The 26,067-nt window shown below is 34.6% G+C and overlaps 1 protein-coding gene across 2 annotated transcripts in view; it reads right to left on the bottom strand.

Annotated features, from left to right (window-relative positions):
• LOC132708265 (glutamate decarboxylase) overlaps window positions 1-26,067 on the bottom strand; it is a 114,474-nt gene that overhangs the window by 19,154 nt on the left and 69,253 nt on the right. For both annotated transcript variants that reach the window (XM_060680479.1, XM_060680478.1), the window contains 4 exons: window positions 10,818-11,021; window positions 7,465-7,583; window positions 3,018-3,269; window positions 2,893-2,960 (listed from right to left, as the gene is read on the bottom strand). In XM_060680479.1, coding sequence (XP_060536462.1) covers window positions 2,893-2,960; window positions 3,018-3,269; window positions 7,465-7,583; window positions 10,818-11,021 — 643 coding nt within the window. The remainder of the gene's footprint in view (window positions 1-2,892; window positions 2,961-3,017; window positions 3,270-7,464; window positions 7,584-10,817; window positions 11,022-26,067) is intronic.

Below are 26,067 nucleotides of genomic sequence, written 5' to 3' on the forward strand. Positions count from 1 at the left end.
CTTCGTTAAGGCAAGGGTTGCAAACACTAGAACAGTGGTTCAGCTGAGACAACTAACAAGTAGTAACTATAAGATTAAATTAGTTTTAGAGTTACCTACATAAGCTTTTTTAAGTTTAACTTAAGTTAAGATTAGTTTAGAATCAAAGAAATTGGAAGGGAGTATCATCAATTGTTAACAAGAGCTGATTTTTTGAATTTTAAACTTACGCATCATTTCCGAAAATTACAGCACTAGCAATATTTTTTTTGCCCACAGAACTTGAGAGCTTTAACTTTACCAGATTGCGGTGTTGGCCAAACTTTCATTTTTATTAAAAAAATCAACAATCATGTTTTTTTTTTTTTGAAAAAGTCGATAATTTTTGGATTTTAAAAATTTGAATTGACTTTTTTTTATTTCTTAAGAAAATGTATTTCCATTTTTTTTTTGCAAACAATTACAAAATATTTTAAAGGCACTATGAACAACATAGTACAATACACACACTAAGTATTCGTAAGAAGACGCTTTTTTCAAGAAAATTTCTGTCGCGACCTGTTTTTTCCCCGATCTATGGGTTGTCGTTGTCGAATACGTCTCACTTATTTTGGTGGTTTGTCAAAGGAGTGGAACTAGTGGAAAATAAGGCATTAGGTGAAAAAATTTAAATGGCTGGAAGAAAAGAAATAAAACATACGGCACATACACATACACACCATGATGTTTGTGACAATAAGCAGCAAGAAACGAATACAGGTAGGTAATAGTATATTATGCAACAAGTGCGGTAAACGGTATTTGACTCGAGAGTTTATTTGTCACGATCGGAGCGAGTTAAAAAGTTTTCCGAACGTGTCGCATACTATACTTTTTCTACGACCGTTAGTTTTTGAGTACATTTTCGCAAAACAACACGAATACATTGAAACATACAACTTGAAAATTCAAGGCGTGCGGTAAAATCTCGGAAATGTCCGAAATGGCTCGGATCCGTGCGAAACGAAACTGACGTGGTAAACTGACGCTTCCCGCACACTAGATCGGTATATAATTGGGTATTTTACAGAAGGGAGTAGAAAAATGATGTTTTAATATTACTTATTTCATTTTTATTATATATTTACAAAAACGTTTTCAGAAGGATTAAGGCATTTATCATTTTTGCAAAACAAATAAGAAATAAAAGTTCAGATTTTCACGAAATTATATATTTTGACATGACAACACCGTGTATTTATTAAATGTGATAGACACGGTGTTGTCAAAACAATTGTCATGTGAAATTATATAATTTCGTGAAAATTTTATTATTATTTTGTTAAATGAATTTTCATCAAGTAAAAGCCTCCTCAGTTCAATATCCTTTTTGTCTTTTTTTTTGGCAAAATTTGAATTTCTGCATATTTTATTTACGTTAATGTATTTATATCGTATAATTTCTTTATCTAAGGAAAGAATGTACACGATTTTTAACGTATTTAACCGTATAAATTAATAAAATCGAATAAACCCTTTACTATTTTTTAAAGGAAGAGTGCGTATTTGGTTTATCGTTTATTAACAATGGTATAAATGTATAAATTATGTTTTTAAGGTTCTATTTTCTTATTAGGCACTCGAATGTCGCTTCACAGTTCTGTGGATCTTGCCACTACATCGTCTGCTTCGAGTTCCACGACACATTTCCTCAAATTCCAAACAAAGGAAAAAAAACTAAAAATCAGCCTAATTTGAGTAGTTTCGTAATGCGAACGTCAACAGCTGAAGATGAACGAGAGCTTCTTTACGAAACTATTGATACTCCTGGAAACCTTCACAATATTTCCCTGAAGTAGTTTGTGTAAAATCATTTGTGACAGATAATGTAGCAAATATGGTCTCCTGAGAAAAACTTCGGAGGAAAAGACCGATTCAAAAGTTAAAATTTATGGCTGCTCTGCACGTATTTTGAATTTGATGTGCAAATACTTACAAATACCAGTCCAAATTGTTGAGTATTCTCAGCTACCAATAATAAAACAGTTCCTGTGTGAAACTGCTTCCTCAGCATCAGTAGAATAGAATTTCGGCGTTTTTGGTTTTGCATGTCTCGATAAAAAAGCATTTAAAAAAATTGGAGTTTGATTTTAAAAAATCAAGTCATTCAGTTGATTAAAATCAGTCCAACCTTGCCAGAGTGAACTGCATCTATAGAACTAAAGCGGTTCCCGTAATATGGATTCGGTGAGGCGATAATAACAATTGTCGGTATTTTCAAAAATAGTAGTGACGGGTGTTTTCTTAGGAGCATAGAACTTTGAAAATGAATAAGGCACAGATGATTTTTTTAGGTTGACATTCTAGAGATTCTCTTCTGGAGTTATAGCACACGGCTGGCTCGGACGTAGTCTAATCTGGTGGTCAAATGGTCAATCATTTCGGACTTAGACAAGCGACTTCGCATATTTAAACGGCCCTCTTGTTGAAACCACAGCTCCTTAATATCACGGTTGTTCAATTATTTTTATTTACTTTCAATTTAGACCTTTGTTAACAGTCTGGAACCATATTTATGTAAGTCGTATTCATAGGATCTGGCAAGTAACAAGAAAGGCTCTTATAAATCACGTGACACAGCTATGATTTTCTTCATTGATGCTCTCGGTTTCATCTAGAAGTACCAGATTCATTTCGTTTGAATGGTTATTTATAAAGAAACGACAATGACTTTTTTCATTTTTTTGTCACTGTCAGTTGACATAGATTAAACGATAATAAACCAAAATGACGTAATTCCAGAAAGGTCAACGCCTAATCTATACCGTCCGTAAAGTTGATAATAAAATTAATAATAACGTGAAACTATTACAGATGAGAAAATTCTTCAGCAATCATCACTACTACTACTACAATAACTAGGATGTTACTCACCTTTCTACTCCACTTAATCTAGGGTGGCGGTACTTTTTGGACAGTAAAAGGCCCCCTCCCCAAGCAGCCTCGAGAAATTAATTACATTTCAGCGTTTTTATCAAAACCACTATCAATAAGCTTACATCTACGTGAAGCCACATCCCATACTTATCGCAGATATCGGCAACCTCGTTGATAGGATCGAACGCACCGAGGACGGTGGTACCGGAAGTGACGGCCACGAAAAACGGGATGTGACCCTTCGCTTTGCGTTCCACGACCAGTTTTTCCAATTCCCTAGGGATCATTCGACCCGCTTCGTCCGATGGTACCATGACGCAGTTGTCGGTACCCAATCCGCAAACCGATGCGCACGATTTGACGCTGTAGTGGCTCTAAGATCGAAATAAAGTTTTCATTAAGTGAGATCGTAAGTGAACTTTAAAAGCGGTTCGAGCTTTTTTTTATTTAAATTTTTGCACATCTTTATCAAGAATCTAAAATACACACATACATATAAATTAAATATTTTATATAGAAGCATTTATATACTTTATATATATATATATATATATATATATATATATATATATATATATATATATATATATATATATATATATATATATATATATATATATATATATATATATATATATATATATATATATATATATATATATATATATATATATATATATATATATATATATATATATGATGACACTATATTCCGGGATTTCATCCGTTCGCTCTTTGAACTCCGACTGGAATCTTGCAAATCTTGCATCCGACTGGAATCCTGCAGACGTTTCGCCAAAATCTCACTTGGCATCTTCAATGCTCGCGCTCCGAAAACACTTGCATCTTGAAAGGTAAAGTGACACATACAAAAATAATATTTATAACATTATGCAAAAAGGATTTGGGAGGCAATTCAATTGTTCAAGTGCCCACCTCTAAATCTTGCCTAACTCAGTATCACAGAGAGATTTTTTTTCAAGCGAATTGTTAGTTTTTAAAAGAAACTTCCATGGGCCACTGTAACTTCTGGATTCCTCCAGCGTCGGTTTTTGTTGACTTGAACTTGCTGACGAGGGCATAAACAGCGTCTCAGATGACTGAGTCGCGGTTAAGATTATTAGGTTGGTTATATATTTCTATAGACTCGGATTTTTCGTTGGTAGAAACATTGGTTACATGCAAGAATTTTAGTTTTATTGAATAACATTTTATGTCCGGTTTTATGTCCGGATTTTGTTCGGCAAATGCTGAGGAGTTTATTTGTCTTAGTCTTATGTTCTTTGAGCCTAGTTGCTATTTTAGGTCCGGTCTCTCCAATGAATTTTTTGCCGCATATGCATGGAATGCTGGCATCTCAAATGGAAATTCGTCTTCGACGGATCGAAGATGTTGAGAGATCTTTGGATAAGTGGTAAATCTGGTTTTGACGGTATATTTCTTCAGATTTTTTGATATGTGGTCAGTGATGTTTGCATTGATATTGGCATTGAGTTTCCCAAGATAGGGTTCCGTGGAGTCTAGTCCTGAAATAGTGCAGAGCTATTCCGCGAATTCCGTATTGTTCCATCCTATTCAAAAGAATCTCGTGGTTCATACAGTCAAACGCCCTGCTAAGATAACAAAATATCCCAACTTTCTGCAGCATCTCAACAGTCAGCATCCCAGCATCCAGTTTACTATGGAGACTGAAAATGACCAACAACTTGCATTCTTGGACGTACTAGTGAGGAAGCGAGGTAACAAGCTGGGCCACACAGTTTACAGAAAACCAACCCATACGGACAGATACTTGCATGCTCTATCCAACCATCACCCAAGTCAAAAGTATGGGGTTATCAGAACCCTGACAGAAAGAGCCCTAAGGATTTGCGAACCGGAGAACCTCCAGATGGAACTTGAACACCTAAAAACTGCGTTCGAGGCAAATGGCTACAGTAAGAGGGAGATCGAGAGATCAATGAACTCAAGATCATCAAGATCACGGGATACCGAACAACGACCCTCCACCTCCCACGCATATCTGCCGTATATTCCGAGTGTCACCGACAGGATTGGCAGAGTATTGAAAAGACACGACATCAAAACAATCTTTAAGCCTACAAAGAAGATCCAGCAGACCATCAGGTCAGCGAAGGACAAGAGGGGCTCACTTTCAGCTGCGGGAGTCTACCGCATTCCGTGTTCATGCGGAAAGGTCTACATCGGAACTACCAAGAGATCAATGGGAACGAGACTTAAGGAGCATAAAGCAAGCTGCAGGCTAGGACATACAGAGAAGTCTGCAGTGGCTGAACACGCACTGGGCAGCGGGGAACAGAGGATACACTTTGAGAGCTGTAAGTTACTAGCATCGGTCAACGGCTATCACAACAGACTAGTCAGGGAAGCCATTGAGATTCAAAAACGCCCACACAATTTCAACCGAAAGGAGGAGACCCTTAGACTCAACCAAATCTGGAACCCGATCCTTAGGAACGCCCGAGCAGTACCGATCGATATCCCGAGACCAACCGAAGCGGAACAAGCCCCGCCCTCCACCAATCGGCATAAATACAACCTGCGCAGGAGAAATCGTTAGTCTACGTCCAACATCGGAGATGGAAGGACCTCTGAAGAAGCTCGCCACTCGTGCTAGCGAAACGTTAGGAAGTAATTCCAATCGACGACGGCCTTTAAACCCGAATGAAGATAATAGCTTATCAACGGGCCGCGAAAGCCTTAACCAATTTTTCAGACAAAATTTTGTTTTTACTTAAATAATCGGTCAAGCGGTCAAAAATAGCGTATTCAAATATTTTGGCAAAGCATGATGCGATTTCTACTGGACGATAATTTTCTGCAGAATGCCTGTCGCCCTTTTTAAATATGGGAACCACACGCGAACCTTTCAGGGCTGTAGGAAAAACTCGCTCTGTTAATGATGCATTTATCAGGGAGGTCAACGGACTCAGGATATAGTCGGCACACTTTTTGAATATCACAAAAGGCGCACTATCACGGCCATAAGAAATTTTGTTTTTTATTTTATTTTTTATTAAGTTCGATCAAATTTTTGAACAAACATCGGGAACATCTATGGGTTCTCCACTATCAACAGTCATCGCGAATATATTTATCGGAGCCTTTGAGAAAAAAGCTCGCGACAGCTTCCATCTAAAACCAAAATTATGGTTTGTTACTTGGCCTCATGGTCAGGAATCCCTATTTTCTTAGACATTTAAACTCTATACACTCTAACATAAGTTTTACCATTCGATTAGAAACTAATAACAACCTCCCATTCTTATATATTCTTATCAATAGAAAATCAGACCTAACATTGGGTCATTGTGTTTAAAGAAAATCTACGCACTCAGACCGATTCGTGAAACAAAAGTTATAGCGCCGGGTCTCGCACGTATTACGGTTGTAAAATTTTTAGGAACGGATCAATGGTTTTGGAGGAAAAGATGTTTTTCCGGATGCCCAAATAACCAAAAAAAAATTCAAAAATTAAAACAAAACACTTCGCTTTATTTTATTGTTTCCAATTTAAAGAGTCTAAATGCGGGTCCAGACTTCTATTTCTCTCCCAAGTCTGAAGTCGGACACTTATTGTGTTTCTTAATATTGCATGGAATATCGCGAACACCCTGTATAATACTTAAAAAATCCTAAATACAAAAATTCTAGCTGTTTGTATGGGCTATATCGTCATCTAAAACGAAGATTTTAAATTATTGCCAATTTTCAATAACAGGGGGACCCATTTGTCATTTTTTTTTTGAATTTGCGGCGCACCGTGTATATTTTTGAAAAATTGTTAAGAATAAAAGTTTATAGAGCCGTAGTCTCTGCGTATTCTGGTTCAAAAATTATTCGGTCTTATAAACGGTTTTTGAAAAAAATGATGTTTTTTATAGACCCTTGCACACGCAATTTTTTTTTAATACTTCCCGGACCCCCCCCCCCATTTTTAGTAAGTTCCGTCACAGGATAAGACTGCATATATGTGCCAAATATGAAGTTGCTTCAAATTTCGGACATTTATCGTGTTTGATAGCAATGTTCATAAAACAGTCGAAAATCGCAAAAAAAAGATGGATGCCGGCTTCTTATCGAGGCCATTTCTTACAAGCTTATGTATCTCGTGGAGGGTTAAAAAGGAAATCAAAAAGACGAGAACGGAGAACGGATAGACAATTTTATTTTTTCGACGATGATCATTTCTGTACCAACGGCGAAAAATTCGATTTTTCGGAAGTGACAAGTGCGACAAAAAAGCAAAATCGTTCAGCGAGCGAGACATACTTAAGCACCAAGAAAACTCGCCTCCATGAAAAACAACTAGAAACCAAACATGTTGCCGACATAAAATACCGTTCAAACTTTTTAAAAGTTCCGCATCACCGCCGGCCGGGATAGCGCGCGGGAATAAGATTGATCGGTGAAACTTTCGTTCCAGTTTTATACTCCGCTGCTCCTTAAAGGGCCGGAAATGGACGCATTATTGGGTCGGACTTATCCGCGTGTTACGAAATAAAGGAAATTGATATTTTCTTAGGGCGACTTCAAAAAGAAACATACCTGATCGGACGTGAACATGACTAGTTGGCCTTGTATGGTCGCGATGCCCTTTTCCTTGTAATTCGGGAACATCTTGTGTCTCGCGGCTAGGAAAGCGTACAGGTTCGATATGGAACCACCTGGAAAGTCGTTGATTTTAATTTTTCGTTAGGTGTGACGAGAGGTATCCTGTATTTTTTATAGGTCTGTGGGTAAAAGAATATCTTTTGTATGATTATTATAAAATAATTATCATAAATAATAATATATAATAAGAATAAAAAAACTATAAAGTACCAACAATTATGATTTTATTGTTTCTCAAAATTTCAGTCACTTTTGCATTCGATAAAACCAATCATCACATCACTTTTCCCACATCGAACCGGGCACCTCCAAAACATGCCTTTTAAACGCATCAATCGCTTCTTCTGTATGGGAATAAAAAGAAATCATTAGGTGCTAAATCAGGACTATATGGTGGACGGCTCATCAAATCAACGTTTTTAATGCTCAAAAAGTTCTTTGTTTGCACCGATCGGTGAGAGCTAGCATTGTCGTCGTCTTCTTTGAAGACTTTCGGCAACCAAATGGTCGTGTACCATTCAGAATTGACTGTTTTTCCTTTCACCAAAGAAACAATGGCAACGTGGCCAGTTTTTCTGAAAAAAAAGGCTACGATTTGTTTCAAAGGTGGTTTGTGAGCTTTGTCTCGTTCTAAAAGACACACCCAGTCGACAGCCGCTATGATTCATCACCTGACACGATATCATAGCACCCCGATAGTATTTTTTTAGCATTTCCTTTGACCGCTCAACACGAGACTTTTTGAGGGCTGTCAAATTGTGTGGAATCCAACGCGAACAATTTTTTTTAGCGACCAAATGTTCGTGCAAAAATATATGTATGCTGGTCCCACTAATGCCCAAAGATACCTCAGTCTCATGCTAAGTCACATGACGATCCTGCATTTTGGAAGACATTCACGAAATTCATCCTTAAGAAAACTACGACCACTACTGAAGTCCGAAAACCAGCGATAAACGGTAGTCCTAGATGGTGCTTTAACTCGTCGAAGTCGAATTAAGTTCATCGATGCACTGATATTGAGTTAGTCCACGTCTAAAGTTGTAAAAAGTTATTGCACGAAAATGATCCCGATTAAGTTCCATTTTTAACCGTCACAATTTTTTTAATTTATCACAAAAAACACAAACAGCACTCTTTCGCCAAAACTTAAATGAGTAAACATAACCTCAAAATGTCAAACTTCCCCATAAAAACGTTGGTCGCCAGATGGCAGTACTAGTTTAAGAAAATCCCGAAATATAAAAGTCAGCAATCGTAACCGTAAATCTATGTTACGAAAACACTTTTTATATATTAATTTTTTGAATTTTAAAAGACAGATCATAAGGGACGGACTTTCAAAGTTTTTGGTACTAGTATAATATTATCAAATTACACTAAGAAAAAACAACATACAATAAGTTCATTGCTACTAATATCTATACAAAATGACATTTTTATTCTAAATTTCTAAATCTAATTCTGTTTCTTTTTCAGAGTCGTCGTTGAAATTAGTTATAATATTATTTATGTTGTTTCTCATAGAAATTTTTATAATGTGCGGTACTGAATTTTTTCAGCTCTTATTTGGTATGCTATTAATTACAACTTTTTCTCTGACTTTTGATTTTAATTGGGTCACTAAAGGCTTTATAGGAAGACATAAAAAAGTTAAAAGCCAAATTATCACATACAAAATTGGTTGGATCGATTTTTCATATTTTTTTAGTAGTTCTATTTTTTAGGTTTTTTTTTGCAATAATTGCTCTATTTTTTGCTGAAACATCAATCAAACAAAGATTATATTTGTTTCAGTATGTAATAACAGGACACTTGAAATTGTTTTATCCAAAACAAAATTATTTGGATCGATTTTGCATATTTTTTAAGTAGTTCTATTTTTTAGGTTTTTTTTTGCAATAATTGCTCTATTTCTGCTGAAACATCAATCAAAGATTATATTTGTTTCAGTATGTAATAACAGAACACTTGAAATTGTTTTATCCAAAACAAAATTGGTTGGTTCGATTTTTCATATTTTTTAAGTAGTTCTATTTTTTATGTTTTTTTTGCAATGATTGCTTTATTTTTTGTTAAAACATCAATCAGACAAAGATTATATTGACCTCAGTATGTAATAACATGACACTTTAAACTGTTTTATACAGACCAAAATTTGTTGGATCGTTTTTCCATATTTTTTAAGTAGTTTTATTTTTTTTTTGTAATGATTGCTCTATTTTTTGTTGAATCATCAATCAGAGCGAGATTATATTGGTTTCAGTATGTAATAACAGGACACTTAAAACTGTTTTATCAAAAAAAAATTGTTGGATAGTTTTTTTTTCATATTTTTTAAGTAGTTCTATTTTTTTTGTCATGATTGCTCTATTTTTTAATGAGATATCAATCAAACAAAGATTATATTGGCCTCAGTATGTAATAACATGACACTTGAAACTGTTTTATACAGACCAAAATTTGTTGGATCGTTTTTCCATATTTTTTAAGTAGTTCTATTTTTTAGGTTTTTTTTGTAATGATTGCTCTATTTTTTGTTGATACATCAATCAGATAAAATTATATTTGTTTCATTATGTAATAACAGAACACTTGAAACTGTTTTATCCAAAACAAAATTTGTTGGATCAATTTTTCATATTTTTTAGGTAGTTCTATTTTTTAGTTTTTTTTTTCTAATTGTTGCTCTATTTTTTGTTGAAACATCAATGAGACAAAGATTAAATTGGTTTCAGTATGTAGTAATGGGACAATTGAAACTGTTTTATCCAAAACAAAATTTGTTAGATCGATTTTTCATATTTTTCTATTCTATTTTTGAGGTAATTTTTTTTTTGGAGTGATTGCTCCATTTTTTGTTGAAACATCAATCAGACCAAGATTACATTGGTTTCAGTATGTAATAACAGGGCACTTGAAACTGTTTTATCTAAAACAAAATTTGTTGGATAGTTTTTTTCATATTTTTTAAGTATTTCTATTTTTTTTGTTATGATTGTTCTATTTTTTAATGAGACTTCAATCAATATATTGGTTTCAGTATGTAATGACAGGCTACTTGCAACTGTTTTATTCAAAAACTTGCTCGATGTGACTTAGATCGTTTTTACCGTGTTCTCGTCAAATAATACTGCTGGAAAGATGTGAAACACACTGCAGTTTTCAAAACTTCAGAAAAGACATTTTTCGAAAATCTTTTAAGAATTTACGATACTGTCAATTTTTTTTACGAATTCTTAATAAATTACATCATACTTTTCGTCGAACAATTTTGTTTTACGTACCTGGAGCCAATATGGAGTCGCCGTCCCTCCAACTACTCCCGATAATCTCCCTCATGTGCGTCATCACGACGTTCTCCATCAATATGAACACCGGAGCGATCTCGTAGGTGAACATGTTGGTATTCGCCGTGGCCGTCAGCCATTCTCCCGCCATCGATATCAAGTCCAAACCGCACGACAGCTGATTGAAGAACCTCGGATGACCTGAAACGAATTTCCCAGTTCAGAAGTATCTTATTCCGGAACGCGTAGTCGGATATCAATCTGCCATTATGCCGGGCTATTGCCCAGAATAATTGAATGTCAGTGGACTTGAAACAAAGACGTTACTCGCGGATGCCTGCGTTGCCCCCCCCCCCCCACCTTTTCAGTCACGCGACCCATCGGATTAACCCTAATCCCTTCCGGAGGGTAAACATCGCAAGAGCAAGGGCCTCGCGTTGGGATTTTATGAACGCGAGTGTTCTTACGCACAAAAAAAACAACCCATCGATTTATAAAGTAATATAATCTAGCAGTATACAGGGTGTTTCAAGTATATACGAAAACTGAGGCGGGCGATTAGTTGTTTCAAATAAAGGGTAGATTGTTATTCATGGTGACCCAGGGTTAAATCGTTAAAAAGGTCTTTGATCTGGTTTTCAAGAAAGGTGAGGTGAGGGGGGCAAGTTCGTAGCAAATAGCGCGAACCACCGTTTTATTTTAAAAAGAAGGCGCTTCGTGGTTTCTTGTCCTAGAGGGACGCATTGTTTTTCTATTGTGCTCCTGCAGACCACTACGAAACTTTCGCAAAATCGATGTAATTTCTTTGTAAATACACTCTGTATAAAGTGTCCTTCACATCTCGTCGAACTTCAAAGTTACGGTACACTTCGGTAAATATTAAAATTTGTACTGGTAATTGCAATTTAAAATAATATTTTTTCAAATATCTCGGTTTTCATGTATCGCCAAAAATTCACCCACAAAAGCGGAAATGTCTAGGATATATTAGAATTTTTTGCCGACAAACGACGTACCCTGTATGTAAAACCAACAATGTTGGAAATAGAGGATGTAAATGGTTTTCAAAAAACTACTTGTATTCTGAAACCATGCAATACGTGCTAATATTAAATGACGTCATCGCGTCTAGATTAAGGGCGAGGCCTATAACACTGTTTGAACGGATTAGCTATTGTTTGTACGAATTTCTATTTGAGGTTAATAATTTACTCTCTAAAAGAAAAATTTTCAGGGTCTTATCGAAATGGCTTTTTGGCACTCTCGATTCAGAGGATGGACAAAAATACGATAAAATTATCACAGAACTTGTGCGTAGTAAGCATTCATCTGACATCCAACTAAAAAAGCAAACCTCGTTGATTCAACAGCTGATTGACAACTATAATGATACGATAACACTTCTACAGAAAAATCAAGAAGCTATTAAAAAACATATAGACATTTTTGAATATAATTCAAATAAAACTATTACTGACATAACTACTTTCATTAAAGCTCAAAATACACTAATTCAAATAATTCTAAATTGCCAAAGTTTTATAACTTTTTTGGATAATTTAGAAAATGCCATTACATTTGCGAAATTAAACACATTACATCCTGTAGTAATATCGGCGGCTGAATTAGAACAATAATTTTTAAATTGACTGTTCTCTATGGTGATGATCAAATTCTAATTTTTGAAAATCAAAATAATTATTATCAGTTAGCAAACTTACAAGTTAAATTTACAAAAGATAAAATAATTTTTGCCGTCCATGTTCCGATTTTTCTTAAAGATATTTTTGAAAAATTCCACTTGTTCCCAGTACCTGTGAATCACTTCTTAATTATACCTAATTCACCCTACCTAATATTGGGCACTGACATGCAACAATGTCAAGAATCAATCCGCCCAATCATCGAAGACACCTACGTTTGCGAAAATCGACTTACCCAGCCCATCGGTGATTGTGTGACAACCCTCATTAAATATGCCGAAAACAAGAATTGCCACGTAGTCAATGTAAATGTTTCGACGCATATAATACGACCAATCACTGGTAGATTTGTTTTGATAATACCGTCGGAACAGAAACTTAAATTACAAATGAATTGTCGAAACAAAGAAATAGCTTTTTTTGAAGAAGCCTGCCTAATCAATGTTCCATATAATTGCGGTATAAGTACCCAAAATACCGAGCTTTGGAATAAAGAAGAAATTTTTAAAGCAAACCCATTCTCACTGCCACCCATTAAAATTGAAAATATGGAACATCACGATGTGAAGTACCAGCCACTCCAACTACAATCGATTGATCTCAATACGATCAAAAAACTACGAGAAGCTGCGAAATCATCGATCCCCGACATTGGTTATGAAATTCATCCAGTCACTTGGAGGCTCGCCACTTCAACAGGAATGATGTTTATTTTAATCTTGTTAATAGTTATAGCATGGAAAATCTACAAGAGCCATTTGCTGCAAGATTCCAAGAAAACCAAGAACGACCAGTCTTCCGAAAACAACCCTTCGTCCCTGTTGTTTTCCACTTCGGAGGGAGGAATTATGTGACAGAATATGCTGATGAAGTGCTATCTTCAGTATTCCAAGTATCTGCGACGCGACGCTTGCATAAAAACTTTATAAATATGACAACTTTGTACTTTGCGCCCAGTTCTCCTTGTAACGGGTTAAATAAAACCTCGTAGTTCTGTTTGTAAAACGAAAAGGTGTTTTTTAAAAACGAGATCCTTCGTTCGAAAACCTTAACTGGCATATAATCTACGACGCTTATAAAGTGAATCGCGTTTTTTTAACCCTAGCAGAACTGCATAAAAAAGTACCGAGAGACTTGAAAATTAGACATGTCAAAGAATCGTTGCGTACGTTTTTTTAAGAAAATGGATTTTTTGAAATCTTGTGTATTTAACCCGATTGAGATGATTTGGTCTGAGTTGAAAGCGCATATAAGAAGAAATAACATTGCACCAAAATTTAGTGATAGTACCATAAACGTAATTCGCCAAGAGGTAGCTAAAATATCATTGTAAAACTGGTCTAACTGGAAAAAACGAATAATAAAAGATGAAAATATTAATCGAGAGCGATTAGTTAGTAGTTAGAGTTGATCTTTGAACTATGTGACGACAGTAGCGATATTGACGATTTTTTAAGGGGCCGATACTGTATTATTATTATATTTAATGTTTTGTATATTAATTATGATACTATGTAGAAATGCAATGAAATGGAACCTAATAAATTGTCACTTTGTACAAATTTTTCTATGTACATGTTTCAAGAATTGCTCGGCGAAAAAGATCGAAAACATACTTATATCAAGCTTGTTAGTCTAGGTAGATAAATTCCTAGGACGGCCCTGGAATGGTTACTGCTAAGGTTCTGCTCGGCAGTATATTCTATAAGGGGCTGCGGTTTTCAAGTAATAAAGAGTAGGCAAAGTTAATCACGGGGTCGGTTTTAAAAGTACTATATTTCTGGTCGAAGTATACCTGCCCAAACATATATGTACAACTATTTAACTCCAAAGGAAGATGGTACATTTAATAAACTAAGTGTGAGCTCTATGATTTCCATCACCCCAAATCGTGCAGTTTTCTTGGTATTTGTTTTGTGTTCTTTATTTTAAATCAAAATTGTGTTACTTGGAAGAAACGATGAGCGAAATATTATGCAATGCAATTCTAAAAATACCATGCGAAATGGATGAGTTGTTTTGGTTCTTTTTTGTTTGAAAACATTTTTAGAATCAGGCTTTGAAACGAATTTCGAACATTCCGTTTGAAATAAATTTCTTAATCTGTATCGCTGTAAAATGGTTTTTATAACTTCAGGAAAAAATTGACACCCCGTATTTGTTCGCCATACGCTAAAAGCGCGATAGATGACGTAGTAAGTGTAAATGTTTGTTTTTCCTTGGATAACGCGTCGTTTGCAATGCACTCGACGCTACAATTGAGCACTTCAACTAATCGACAGGTTATCGAGGATGAGTTAACGAAGAATAGGGCGTAGGAATGTCACCAAGGAATTTGTTTGCTTATGCTAGAAACGGCTGAAAAGTAATACGTTGTCCGACGCCTATTTCTTTCACTCCATTGCCACTCTCTCAAATATCGGACACTCCTTCTTTCCAGGTTTCTTTGGTCTTCCAGGTTTTGTACGGTTTTGTGGTAACCACTCCACAACTAGTTTTGTGGTAGTCTCGCTCGATCATATCATACGAGGTGCTTTCTTCCAATGCCTACGTTTCGATTTCTTTCTCTTCTGAATATTCCTAGTGATCTTCCGAATACATCCATTTCTGATGCTTCCTGCTCTCTTCGACTGCTTTCTTCGTGTCGCCACGTCTCTGCACCATGAATCAGACTACCCTTAATAAGCGACTACACTTTGAAGGATACACCCTTCAGCTCTTTTCTTCCTGTTACCGCGCATTCTTTGAAGTATACCTCCAGTGTTTCTTATTAAATCGCAGGAAGCTCTTATACGTTTCTTCAGCTCTTCTACAGTGTAAACCGCGATAAACCAGACTTTTAAAATGCTCCATAAGAAAAAGTGCAAACTATTTAAATCTGGGGACCCAGGGGGCCATGGTTGAGGTCCGCCATGTGTGATTTAAATATTCTCTTACTACAACACTAAAGTCAGCAGCTAATTAAATATGGTAAATATGGTTCTTGATGCTTAAATTCTGCAACTACATTGCGGTTTTTCATCGGCTTATTGTGGAAATTTTTTATCCGATCTGATTCTGATCAAACAGGGGATAACCATCGACAAAAATTAACACGCAAGGGCAAATCTCTGGGAAGTAACTCTTGGAGCCGTTGAATATGAGATGGACGCAATAGAAAATCGTGCTAAATTTTCAAAATTAAAACGTGCGGGATATTCAGATCATTTCCAATTTTTCTAGTTCAGGATTTTCATCAACAGAATCTAAAACATACGTGTTGCTCAATCTGTGCAAAATGAAAAAAATGCTCCCAAAATCTGGAACTACTGCTTGAGAAAATGAAATACAAGGATCATAGTGAAGTAATATAACATCGTAACAAGATAAAGAATAAAATAAATACTCCCTACTATTAACAATTTTCAACAAAATTTGCTGTTACAAAATAAATAACAACCTTTTTGAAAAAAAGTAGAGCATAGAAACTAGACAAGTTGTTGAAAGTGTCCTCCACCTTGGAGGATTTGCGCTTCAGCTCTTTTCTTCATATTACCTTATATATTACGTCATATTACCTTATTATATCGCAGGAACTGGGGTGCGCTAACCGAGATTGTTAAGATGAACCCATAAGAAAAAGTCCAAACTATTTAAATCTGGGGACCCAGGGGGTCATGGTTGAGGTCCGCCATGTGTGATTTAAATATTCTCTTACTACAACACTAAAGTCAGCAGCTAATTAAATATGGTAAATATGGTTCTTGATGCTTAAATTCTGCAACTACATTGGGGTTTTCATCGGCTTATTGTGGAAATTTTTTATCAGATTTCTGTAAAAGTCAGCTTCATCTGATTCTGATCAAACAGGGGATAACCATCGACAAAAATTAACACGCAAGGGCAAATCTCTGGGAAGTAACTCTTGGAGCCGTTGAATATGAGATGGACGCAATAGAAAATCGTGCTAAATTTTCAAAATTAAAACGTGCGGGATATTCAGATCATTTCCAATTTTTCTAGTTCAGGATTTTCATCAACAGAATCTAAAACATACGTGTTGCTCAATCTGTGCAAAATGAAAATAATGCTCCCAAAATCTGGAACTACTGCTTGAGAAAATGAAATACAAGGATCATAGTGAAGTAATATAACATCGTGACAAGATAAAGAATAAAATAAATACTCCCTACTATTAACAATTTTCAACAAAATTTGCTGTTACAAAATAAATAACAACCTTTTTGAAAAAAAGTAGAGCATAGAAACTAGACAAGTTGTTGAAAGTGTCCTCCACCTTGGAGAATTTGCGCTTCAGCTCTTTTCTTCATATTACCTTATATATTACGTCATATTACCTTATTATATCGCAGGAACTGGGGTGCGCTAACCGAGATTGTTAAGATGAACCCATAAGAAAAAGTCCAAACTATTTAAATCTAGAGACCTAGGGGGCCACGGTTGAGGGCCTCTGTGACCTACCCATCAATGTGAGACTTAAATATTCTCTTATGCAATACTAAAGTGAGCAGGCGCGCCACATTCTGTTCCTAATTAAATATGGTACTTCTTCTAGCAATATTGGCAAATCATCTACTAAAAACCGGCAATAACTATGGCCACTTGGTCTTTCTGGCAGGAAAAATGTAAGTAATTGTCAACAATTTCGGCCCAAACATTTACCGAAAACTATTCTTGGTGTTTAAAGTCTACAACTGTATGGGGGTTTTCATCGGCCTAAATATGGTTATTGTAGAAATTTATGATTGTATTTCCGGAAAAAGTTGGTTATAAATCTTCGTCTGGTATGACTCTATTAGGAAGCAAATTCATTATCTCAAATATGGTTATTGTGGAAATTTCTGATAGTATTTCTGGTTAGATAGCTTGATCTGTAAGTAGTAATTCTTGGTCAAACAAGGGATAATGCGCAATTTTGTCCAAAAATCTTTCACAAAAATTAACACGCAAGGGAAAATTTCTGGGAAGTAACGCTTGGGCCCGTTGAATATGATATGGGTAGAATAGAAAATCGTGCAAGATTTTCCAAACCAAGACGTGGCATATAATTTGATCATTTCCAATCTTTCTAGTTTCATCAATGGAATTTAAAACTGCTTTCTTTTTTAAAATAACAATGCTCCAATAAACTTACCAAACTAATAAGACGCAAAGAACTGATTTAAAAAACTGATGTCAAACAACCGCCTTGACAACAGAATTAATAATTCATACAGACACAGCCTACTACAACAATAAGAAGAAAAGGTTTCAAAATTAGACCTCAGAGTTTAGCTACTTTGTATTCGTACTTCGATTTTTTCAAGTATTTTAATAAAACACTTACTTAAGTAAGAAATAATAATGATGATAATACCCTGCATGCTGTCAGATTAACGATATTGTGATGACCATGCAGAGAAGAGGGTTTTAAGCAAAAAAAATTTAGAAATTAAATTTCTTTAGATATAATTTTAGATTGTACCAATGTATTTGATTTCAAGAGAAAAGAGGGACGTACTGACGTATTTAAAAAAAATGTGGTAAAGTCTTGTTCATAGATATAAGACTAACTGATACGAATTAAGGAAAGACCCGGACAAGCTGTAAGGATGACATATGGCCGAACAGGTCTGTACTTTGCTTAGAATTTAATTATTTGGGGTTTTGCTAGGAAAGATACTAAGCGGTATTTATTTATTTGTATTATTTTATATATTTATTTATATATTATTTGTTCTATATTATTTGCAATATGGATATACGAATGTTCTGCTTTTTCTATATGTTTAACAGAATGTGCCCAACTTTGTGGAGGGATGTTAAAAACTTCGGTTTCTATAAGTTTGAGGACATTGGAGTTAACACGGGTAAAAACATTGTAACGACGATTTCAGATTTCAGTTGGTGCCAAACATGTTCAATGGGATTAATATACAGTGGTAAGGTGGAAGCCTTAAAACTGTGTGCCCTAGATTTTTTGCATAATTATCACAGACGTATTCCTATTGTAGGTTCAGCTTTGTAGAACCTCAATTAATTGCTTTTTGGTATAATCTTCGTGAAAATAAATGTCGTTATTATACATGTAGTTTTGGATTGTTACTTTTGTGTCACATGAGGAAGGGGTTTTAGTCAACTGTCTACTCTGATAACTTGCATTGTCCATTACAATTACGCTATTAGGAGGAATATTTGGAACTAATTTGTTTTTAAACCAACTTTCAAATAAATCAGCGGTGGTGTCTTCATTGTAATCCAGAGAAGAATCTTTAATATTTTTCGCAGACTGAGAAAGTCCATTTGGAATCCAACCATCTTTAGTGCCAGCATGCAAAACAGTTATTCTTTTAGCTCTTGTTGATGGCGCGCTTGTTTTACACTTATCAGTTGAGTCAACCCAACCCTTTTCCGGAGTATCATAAGTGTCGAACCAGGTTTCATCCAAGTAAATAATTGGTCTTTGTTGTTCTCTGTAAATCCTAATTTTTTCTAGATATTCCAGTCGCCATTTCCGAATTCTAAAAGATTCCGTTAAAACTTGCCTTTTGTCAATTTTTTTAAATCTAAAACCAATGTGTTGAATACACTTTCACATTTAACACCGGTTTCATCTTTTTGAATCCTCCAAATTAAGATATCTAATGTAGGCACGCTTTGTTCCTCGTATAACTGGAAAATTTTACGCCGTGTTATATTTTGATCACTTTCATCTACACTGTAGAAAATGTCAGCATCGTCTTCGCTGAAACGGGATTATTCACAATTTTCCATACAGTTGATGTTGGAATTTTCGCCAATGTGGCCGTTTCTTCTAAAGATCCTTGCTTGCTGACACCACGTTCAATGAGAGTCAAATAAACATTGTTTATAACTTCCTCAGTCTCAATAGAATAGTGTTTTCTGCATTTGGGCGGGAGCATCTCCTGAGAAACACTAGACTCGCACATATTTTGCATAATTCGCACACGATTCAACGCACGCTGCATTACACACGAAATAAGAATGATTACTAATAAAATTAAACTATGTAGTATACCATACCAAAGAATATTAAACACAGGTAGGTATAAAATTATTTTCTATTACGGACCACAATTTTAAATGAATTTAAATTCCGAAACTTTAGGTAATAATCTTGTTGCATTGTATGTTAATGACCACCCTTGGATAATCCCATTCAAAAGCAATTGGTCACTTTCTTATATCTATGAACAAACCATACCCTAGGTAATGCTTCTTTATTTGTATGTATCTCGAAAGCCAAGACGTTTAGGACATACGTTCGTATGAACTTTTCTTTAAAAATGTAAAATAAATCAATTCGTCGATCTCTTTCTTTTTTCTGCAGCGGCTTTAGTCTGCTTGCGTGCCAAAGAGCAAATACATAAATAAATAAAAACCCACGGTATGTCTTTAAACGGACCGTACCGGCTGCTCATTCTGTGCGGCAGTGATTTCGCCCTCTTTGTTATGTCACTCAAGTCATGCACATCATAAACAAGACGGACATAATTGCGCAGTGGGTGCCAGCTAATAGCCTCGAGCTGGATGGCGTCGTAATCCTAGTAAATCCAGGATTGTTCCTACGCCCGGCCTGTCGGGAATGGGGCTTACGCGTTGGCGTGGGGGTGGGAGAGAACGGGGGCTCTTCATTCACCACGTACAGGGTGGCCCGTTACGGGGGTTACAAAATAAATTTAAATACAAAAGTTGTTTCTATTAAAACGACCTTCAGTTTTTTTTATTTTCCTAATCGTCACATTTTATATACAGAGTGGATCTTTGATGCACCATTTCGAACTCATTAACTTCAGGATTCGGGTTATGTTTAAACCATCATTGTTCGGTTGCACATTAACTTTTTAAACTTTTTTTCATCTGATATTTTTACGAAAATAATGATTTTCTTTTCGCAAAATGATTCTTTTCTCAGTTTTCTTAAACGAGACACCCTGTACATTTTTCGAATAGCCACTTTAATAGCAATTTCGATTATGTAACATAATACGGGTCTCTGACTTACCGTTTTCCCTTATTTGGCAATTATTTTCCATTAATACATAATTTAACAATCTTGTAAGTGAAAAAAAAACATTTAAAAAATATTCATATTCTTAATAATATGGACCACATGTCTTGAGAAAATATATAGAAACCTGCCTGTTGAAAGAAACAAACACAAAATTAATGATAATTTTGACCTTACTATTACTGTTTTTTTAATAGATACTTGTATTCTTCAAAATGGCCAAACTAACCAAAACTAACTTAATTAATTTTACTTGTAAGTAATATGCATTAGTAGTTAGTGTCAATTTTTTTATTCATTTCACTTAGACATGTAAACGTAGAATTAAGTAATTTGCCAAATTTGCAACATTGTGCAAAGCCTAATATTCTGTTTTAAATATGACTTCTTAACAATGCTCTAAAGCTGTTGTGAACAAGTTTTTTAATTTTTAATTTTATCTTCCAATTAAGCCAAGGTAAGTCAATATAATTGAAATTCAAATATTAAATATTAAAGTGGCTATTCAAAATTCCAATAATATACAGGGTGTCTCATTTGAGAAAATCGAGAAAAGTAGTTTTGGTTAGTTTTAAATTTGGTCATTGCCTTAAGAAAAGCATTATTTTCGTAAAAATAATATAACAATTATACAAGGTCGTAAACAAACACGTATTAGCTAATTTAATAAAATCTCAACTTAATACTAGCAGCAAATTCAAGAATCTTTCACATACGTCTATGGAAAAATCAGTTGAATGTAAGGCCTCCCAATATATTGTAGTATTTACAAGAGCAGATAAAGGAAAGACAGTCATTGCTATCGATTCTCTATAATATATTACAAAAACCAAACGGTTTTATAATTCAGATATGTACCAAAGTATACAATATAATCCCACTGAACAGAACATGCAATAAAATGTAGGATGTTCTAATTAAAAAAATGCAACTCTGTTTTACCACCCTGTAAAATAAAATGACCTTCATTGTAATAGAAATAACTTTTGTATTTATTTTTTTTTGTAACTCCCGTAGGTTTCGAGAAAAGGTCTTAAAAAGGCCACCCTGTACTCCGAGTCAATACCGTCGTCTTTTTTTTTTCCACGTCTCTTCACGTCGTCCAAACAGATGGTTTTGACGTGTACTATCTCGGCTTTTTATTTGCTCGCGCACCCGTGAAATGGCATCGTTTTGATGCCAGTCGGCAGGACGCGGATGAATGAAAATGTCTGCTATTTATTTTTCAAGTGCGGAGGGAAGCTTTCCGCAGTTATAGATAATTTAAATAACGCTGTAAGCCGGCGTCAAATCGCAGCTCACGTAGGATATTCACGAAAATCACGTCAAATTTATGGAACAGTTTTTTTAAATAATTTAAATATCACGACATAAACCTAGAACATATAATTTTTATTAGCTTCATTTTTTTTGTTTGAATTTGTTTGTGAGTAGAAACTTAAACAGGCTACTGTAATACTTTTTACAAAACTTCTGGATTCCTCCTCGTCTCTACGGACTTCCAAAGATTCACAAACCAGGATTACCCCTTCGACCTATTGTCAGCACCATTGGTTCTTCAACATATTCTCTAGCAAAGTATCTAGCTTCTTTATTAAAGCCCCTTACAGGGAAAACTGACAGTTTCGTACTTAATTCCTTTGCATTAGGGTATCGGTCTATGTGCGTAGGTTTTCTGTGGCCACCCAATGTTGGGTCTGATTTTCTATTGATAAGAATATCTAAGAATGGGTTGTTGTTAATAGTCTCTATTTCAATGGTAAAAAAGCATGTTAGGGTGTATAGAGTTTAAATGTCTAAGAAAATCTATTAGAGTTTCCTGTCCAAATAACAATATAAAAGCAGGTACAGAGTAAAATGCGAGCCAGTTTCAGTCAAGCTTTGAAGAAGCCAATAGCCAATGGGCGAAACGTTAGCTAGTTCGAGTCAACAAAAACCGACGCAGAAGGGATCCAGAAGTTTTATAAAAAGTATTACAGTAGCGTGTGGAAGTTTCTTTGAAAAATTAACCAACATAGTATTTGGAAGAAGTTTTATTTCATTCTGGCATTGTTCACATACATATTTACGTCGAGCCAACGAGCCGATTATCCACATAGGTCGCAGCCTTCACTTTACTGTAAATATGAGTAACCACATCAGAAACGTCATTTTCGGACTCATCTTTTAACAGTTGTCTGTTTTTTCGACCTAGATTCTTTTCTGTGTTGACCTTGTCTGCTTTCGTAATTTTTTAATCATCATCACTAACAAACACTTTTCGTTATTTGGATTCAACTTCTTGGTTCAATTTCTTGCCTCTTTAACTTTGGTCGATTCCATGAGCTCGTTTTTGTAAGGACAATCTTTGTCTTTGGCTTTGCCTTCGTGTTTTTATAGTTGGATCTGATAAGATGAGGATGTTTTGTGGAAGGGCTGTTTCTGGTTTTAGCCGAGGCTGCGTAATAATAATATTTTGTGGCTGTTCTATATTCGTTGTCTCTGAGGTGGCCATATCCCGGTAGCTTTAAAGCCCTTCCCAAAAGCTCAGCTATTTGATAGCGAGTAACCACTCGACCTGGATTCACTATTACTAAGTTTCAGATTTTTGGAATGTTTCGATTTACCAAATTCTTAGCTTCTACGCATGTTCGTCCCCTTATTTTCAAAAACTTGTCGAAAATGCTATCCCACGTTTCTCTGGGTCTTCCTCTTTTCCGTTTTCCCTGCATTTTACTCTGCCAAACTCTTTTAAATGGTACAGTATAGCCCAATCTTTGCAAATGGCCCCGCCAGCCAAGTTGTTTCTTCTATGGTCATTCCTTTCACTCTCTTCAAGTATTTCATCTCTGCTGCTCCAATTTTGCTCTTGTCCCTATCTGAAAATATCCAAGACTCGGAGTCGTATGTCAGGATAGATCTGTAAATTGTTTTGTAAACTTTCATTTTAAATTCCTTGGAAATCTCATTTTTATTTATGAGCCCCTTACTAATTGCATAGTATACCTTATTTGCCTTTTCTATTATATTATTTAATTCTGTATCCTGTCCTCCTGTTTCTTCGAACAGAATTCCCAAGTATTGGAAGCTACTAACTTGTTCTATTAGTATCCCATTTATTCTCACCTCCAATTTTTCTTTTTTACGTTTTATTTATGTTCATTTTCATTCCGTTTTTCGTCAGTATCTGATCCTAATTATTTAGATTTTCCTCCAGATCCTTCGAGGCTCCTGCTATGATCGTTATATCATCGTCGAAGACATATTCCGATAAAGGTTTTTTGATCGATGTTCTATTATTCTAATTAAATCGTCCATGTAAGTTATGAATAGTAAGGGGCTCAAACTAACCCCCCTCCCCTGTCACACTCTTTCTTTTGTTACGCAATTTCTGGTTTCATTGTATAAACATTTCATAACTCTTATTAGTTTATTGTCAACGTTTCTGGCTTGTAGCCTTTTCCAGATTTTTATTTATTTTATCAAACGCTTTTTACAAATCTAAGAATGCCACGTATACTGCTTTAGATGTTGCCAATTTTCTCGAAATTACTTCTCTTAAAGTGAATCCGTGATCTGATAGTTCTGCCTTTCTGGAACCCACTTTGCGTTTCTGTTAGAGTTAGATCTACAGTTTCAATGGTGTACATAGCAGTGATACTTCTCTATCATTGTTACAGTTCTTGTTGGCTCCCTTTTTGTGTAGTGGTAGTATTAAACCCATTTTCCAATCTTCCGGTATATTTTCTTCTACCCATACCATATTGAAAATTCTTAATGTGGTCGCTTTTTCTCCCATGTTTAATTAATTGATTCTTCTCTCGTCATAAGTGATTCCTTTGGTTATGTGTCTTCTTGCTTTACCATTTGTTTACCTTCGTGTTCTGTTTTTTGTCGTTTGTTTTATTTTCGGAATTGAGCAGTCTTTCCAAATAATCTCTCCAACGCTCCATTATATCTGCTTCCGTTGTTAGTATTTCACCTGTTTCGTTTTTTCATTAATCTAATTGGTTTTGCTGTCTGATTCTAGTTTATTTCCACATTCCTTACAGTTTTCTTGTTTGGACTGTATTACCGTATTTTTCAATTTCGTTCTTTTGCTTTACTTTCTTGATAACGGTTTGCATCTGTCTGAGTTCCCATTTTTGCCATAAGTATTAAGCCATAACATTTTTGTACTAGTTGTAAATCTGATTTTGAGGTTATATTTCTTTAGAACTTTTGATATGTGGTCAGTGATGTTTTTAATGTGGTATTTTGTGATGGAACGCTTAATGTTCAATGTGGAAATTATCGCCTACTATTCGTAAAACTGTAACAATCTAAAAAAACTAATCGAATAAAACTGTATGACGTGGACAAAAATAAAATAATTAAAAACAACAGCTGACTGAAGTAAACTGTGTTTCCTGTTACAGCCACTTGAATTTCACATTACGCCAGGGCAGAGTTGCCAGACTTCATTGAATATTTTATAAATGTTAGTAATTTCTTTATATTATAATATAAATATTAGTATAGTATTTTTAAATATTATTTTTAACTGTTAGAGTATGTGAAGGGGCCTTAGGCTTAGCTTTGCTTGTTTTAATATTTCGAAGATATGGAAGTGACTGCTTAAATTCTTTAATATTGTTATGATAAAATATATTTTTATATTAATAATATAGATGCCATTTTAAGTTATTTTAATACATTTTGAATATAACAATTTTTAATGTTTATTATTAGGTTTTTTTATTAGTTGGATCTAAAATAAAAAATTATGTAATTAATATTAGATATATATTTGCTACAGATGTTATACCTTTTTCATTAAGATTACTAAGTAATTGAATTGAGTCTTTGATAATCACAGCTGCTGAAAAACTATATAGAAAAAGTAAATATAGAGAATTTTTTTTGGTTTTAATTTATTTATTAACAATTTTTTTATTATTGCTTGTTATATAGATAGATTTATTTATATTTTATTTGTTTTTTGAAGCTAATTACTATTACGGAAGTTTAGTATTTTTTAGTTTAGAGGTTTTTTTAAAAATAATTTTATATTTAAGTATAATATTAGTATTTTTAAATAAAATACAAACTAATTTTTTTCATTTATGATTATTAAAAGCTCATGTGGAAGCCTCAGGGTCAGGGTCAACAGCATTAGCTGGAATTTTACTAAAATTATGGGGGTACAGGCTTTGACTGGTAATAATTCTATTTTTATATTTTAAATTTAAAAATTTACTAATTATTAATGTTTCTTTATTTGGAACAGTAGTCGTCAAAGAGATATTAAATTGTTAATTTCTTATTCATCTGCCTCTCATATACGCTTAGCATTGACTGGGATTCTAAGGTTAAGGTATATAGGAATAACTGGCACTTTAATTATAACAATTGCCCATGGTTTATGTTCTTCGGGCTTATTTAGTATTGCTAATTGTAATGTTCATTACGAACCAGTGCACGTTTCATAAAAAAAATGAATGAAATGTAAGGTTATTAATAAATAAATAAAAATAAATAAAAAGCAATTTTTGTGAAGGCAGGCGATAGCACT

The sequence above is a fragment of the Cylas formicarius genome, unplaced genomic scaffold (genome assembly GCF_029955315.1).
Source record: "Cylas formicarius isolate icCylForm1 unplaced genomic scaffold, icCylForm1.1 PGA_scaffold_10__41_contigs__length_53128322, whole genome shotgun sequence".
Classification (NCBI taxonomy): Eukaryota; Metazoa; Arthropoda; class Insecta; order Coleoptera; family Brentidae; genus Cylas; species Cylas formicarius.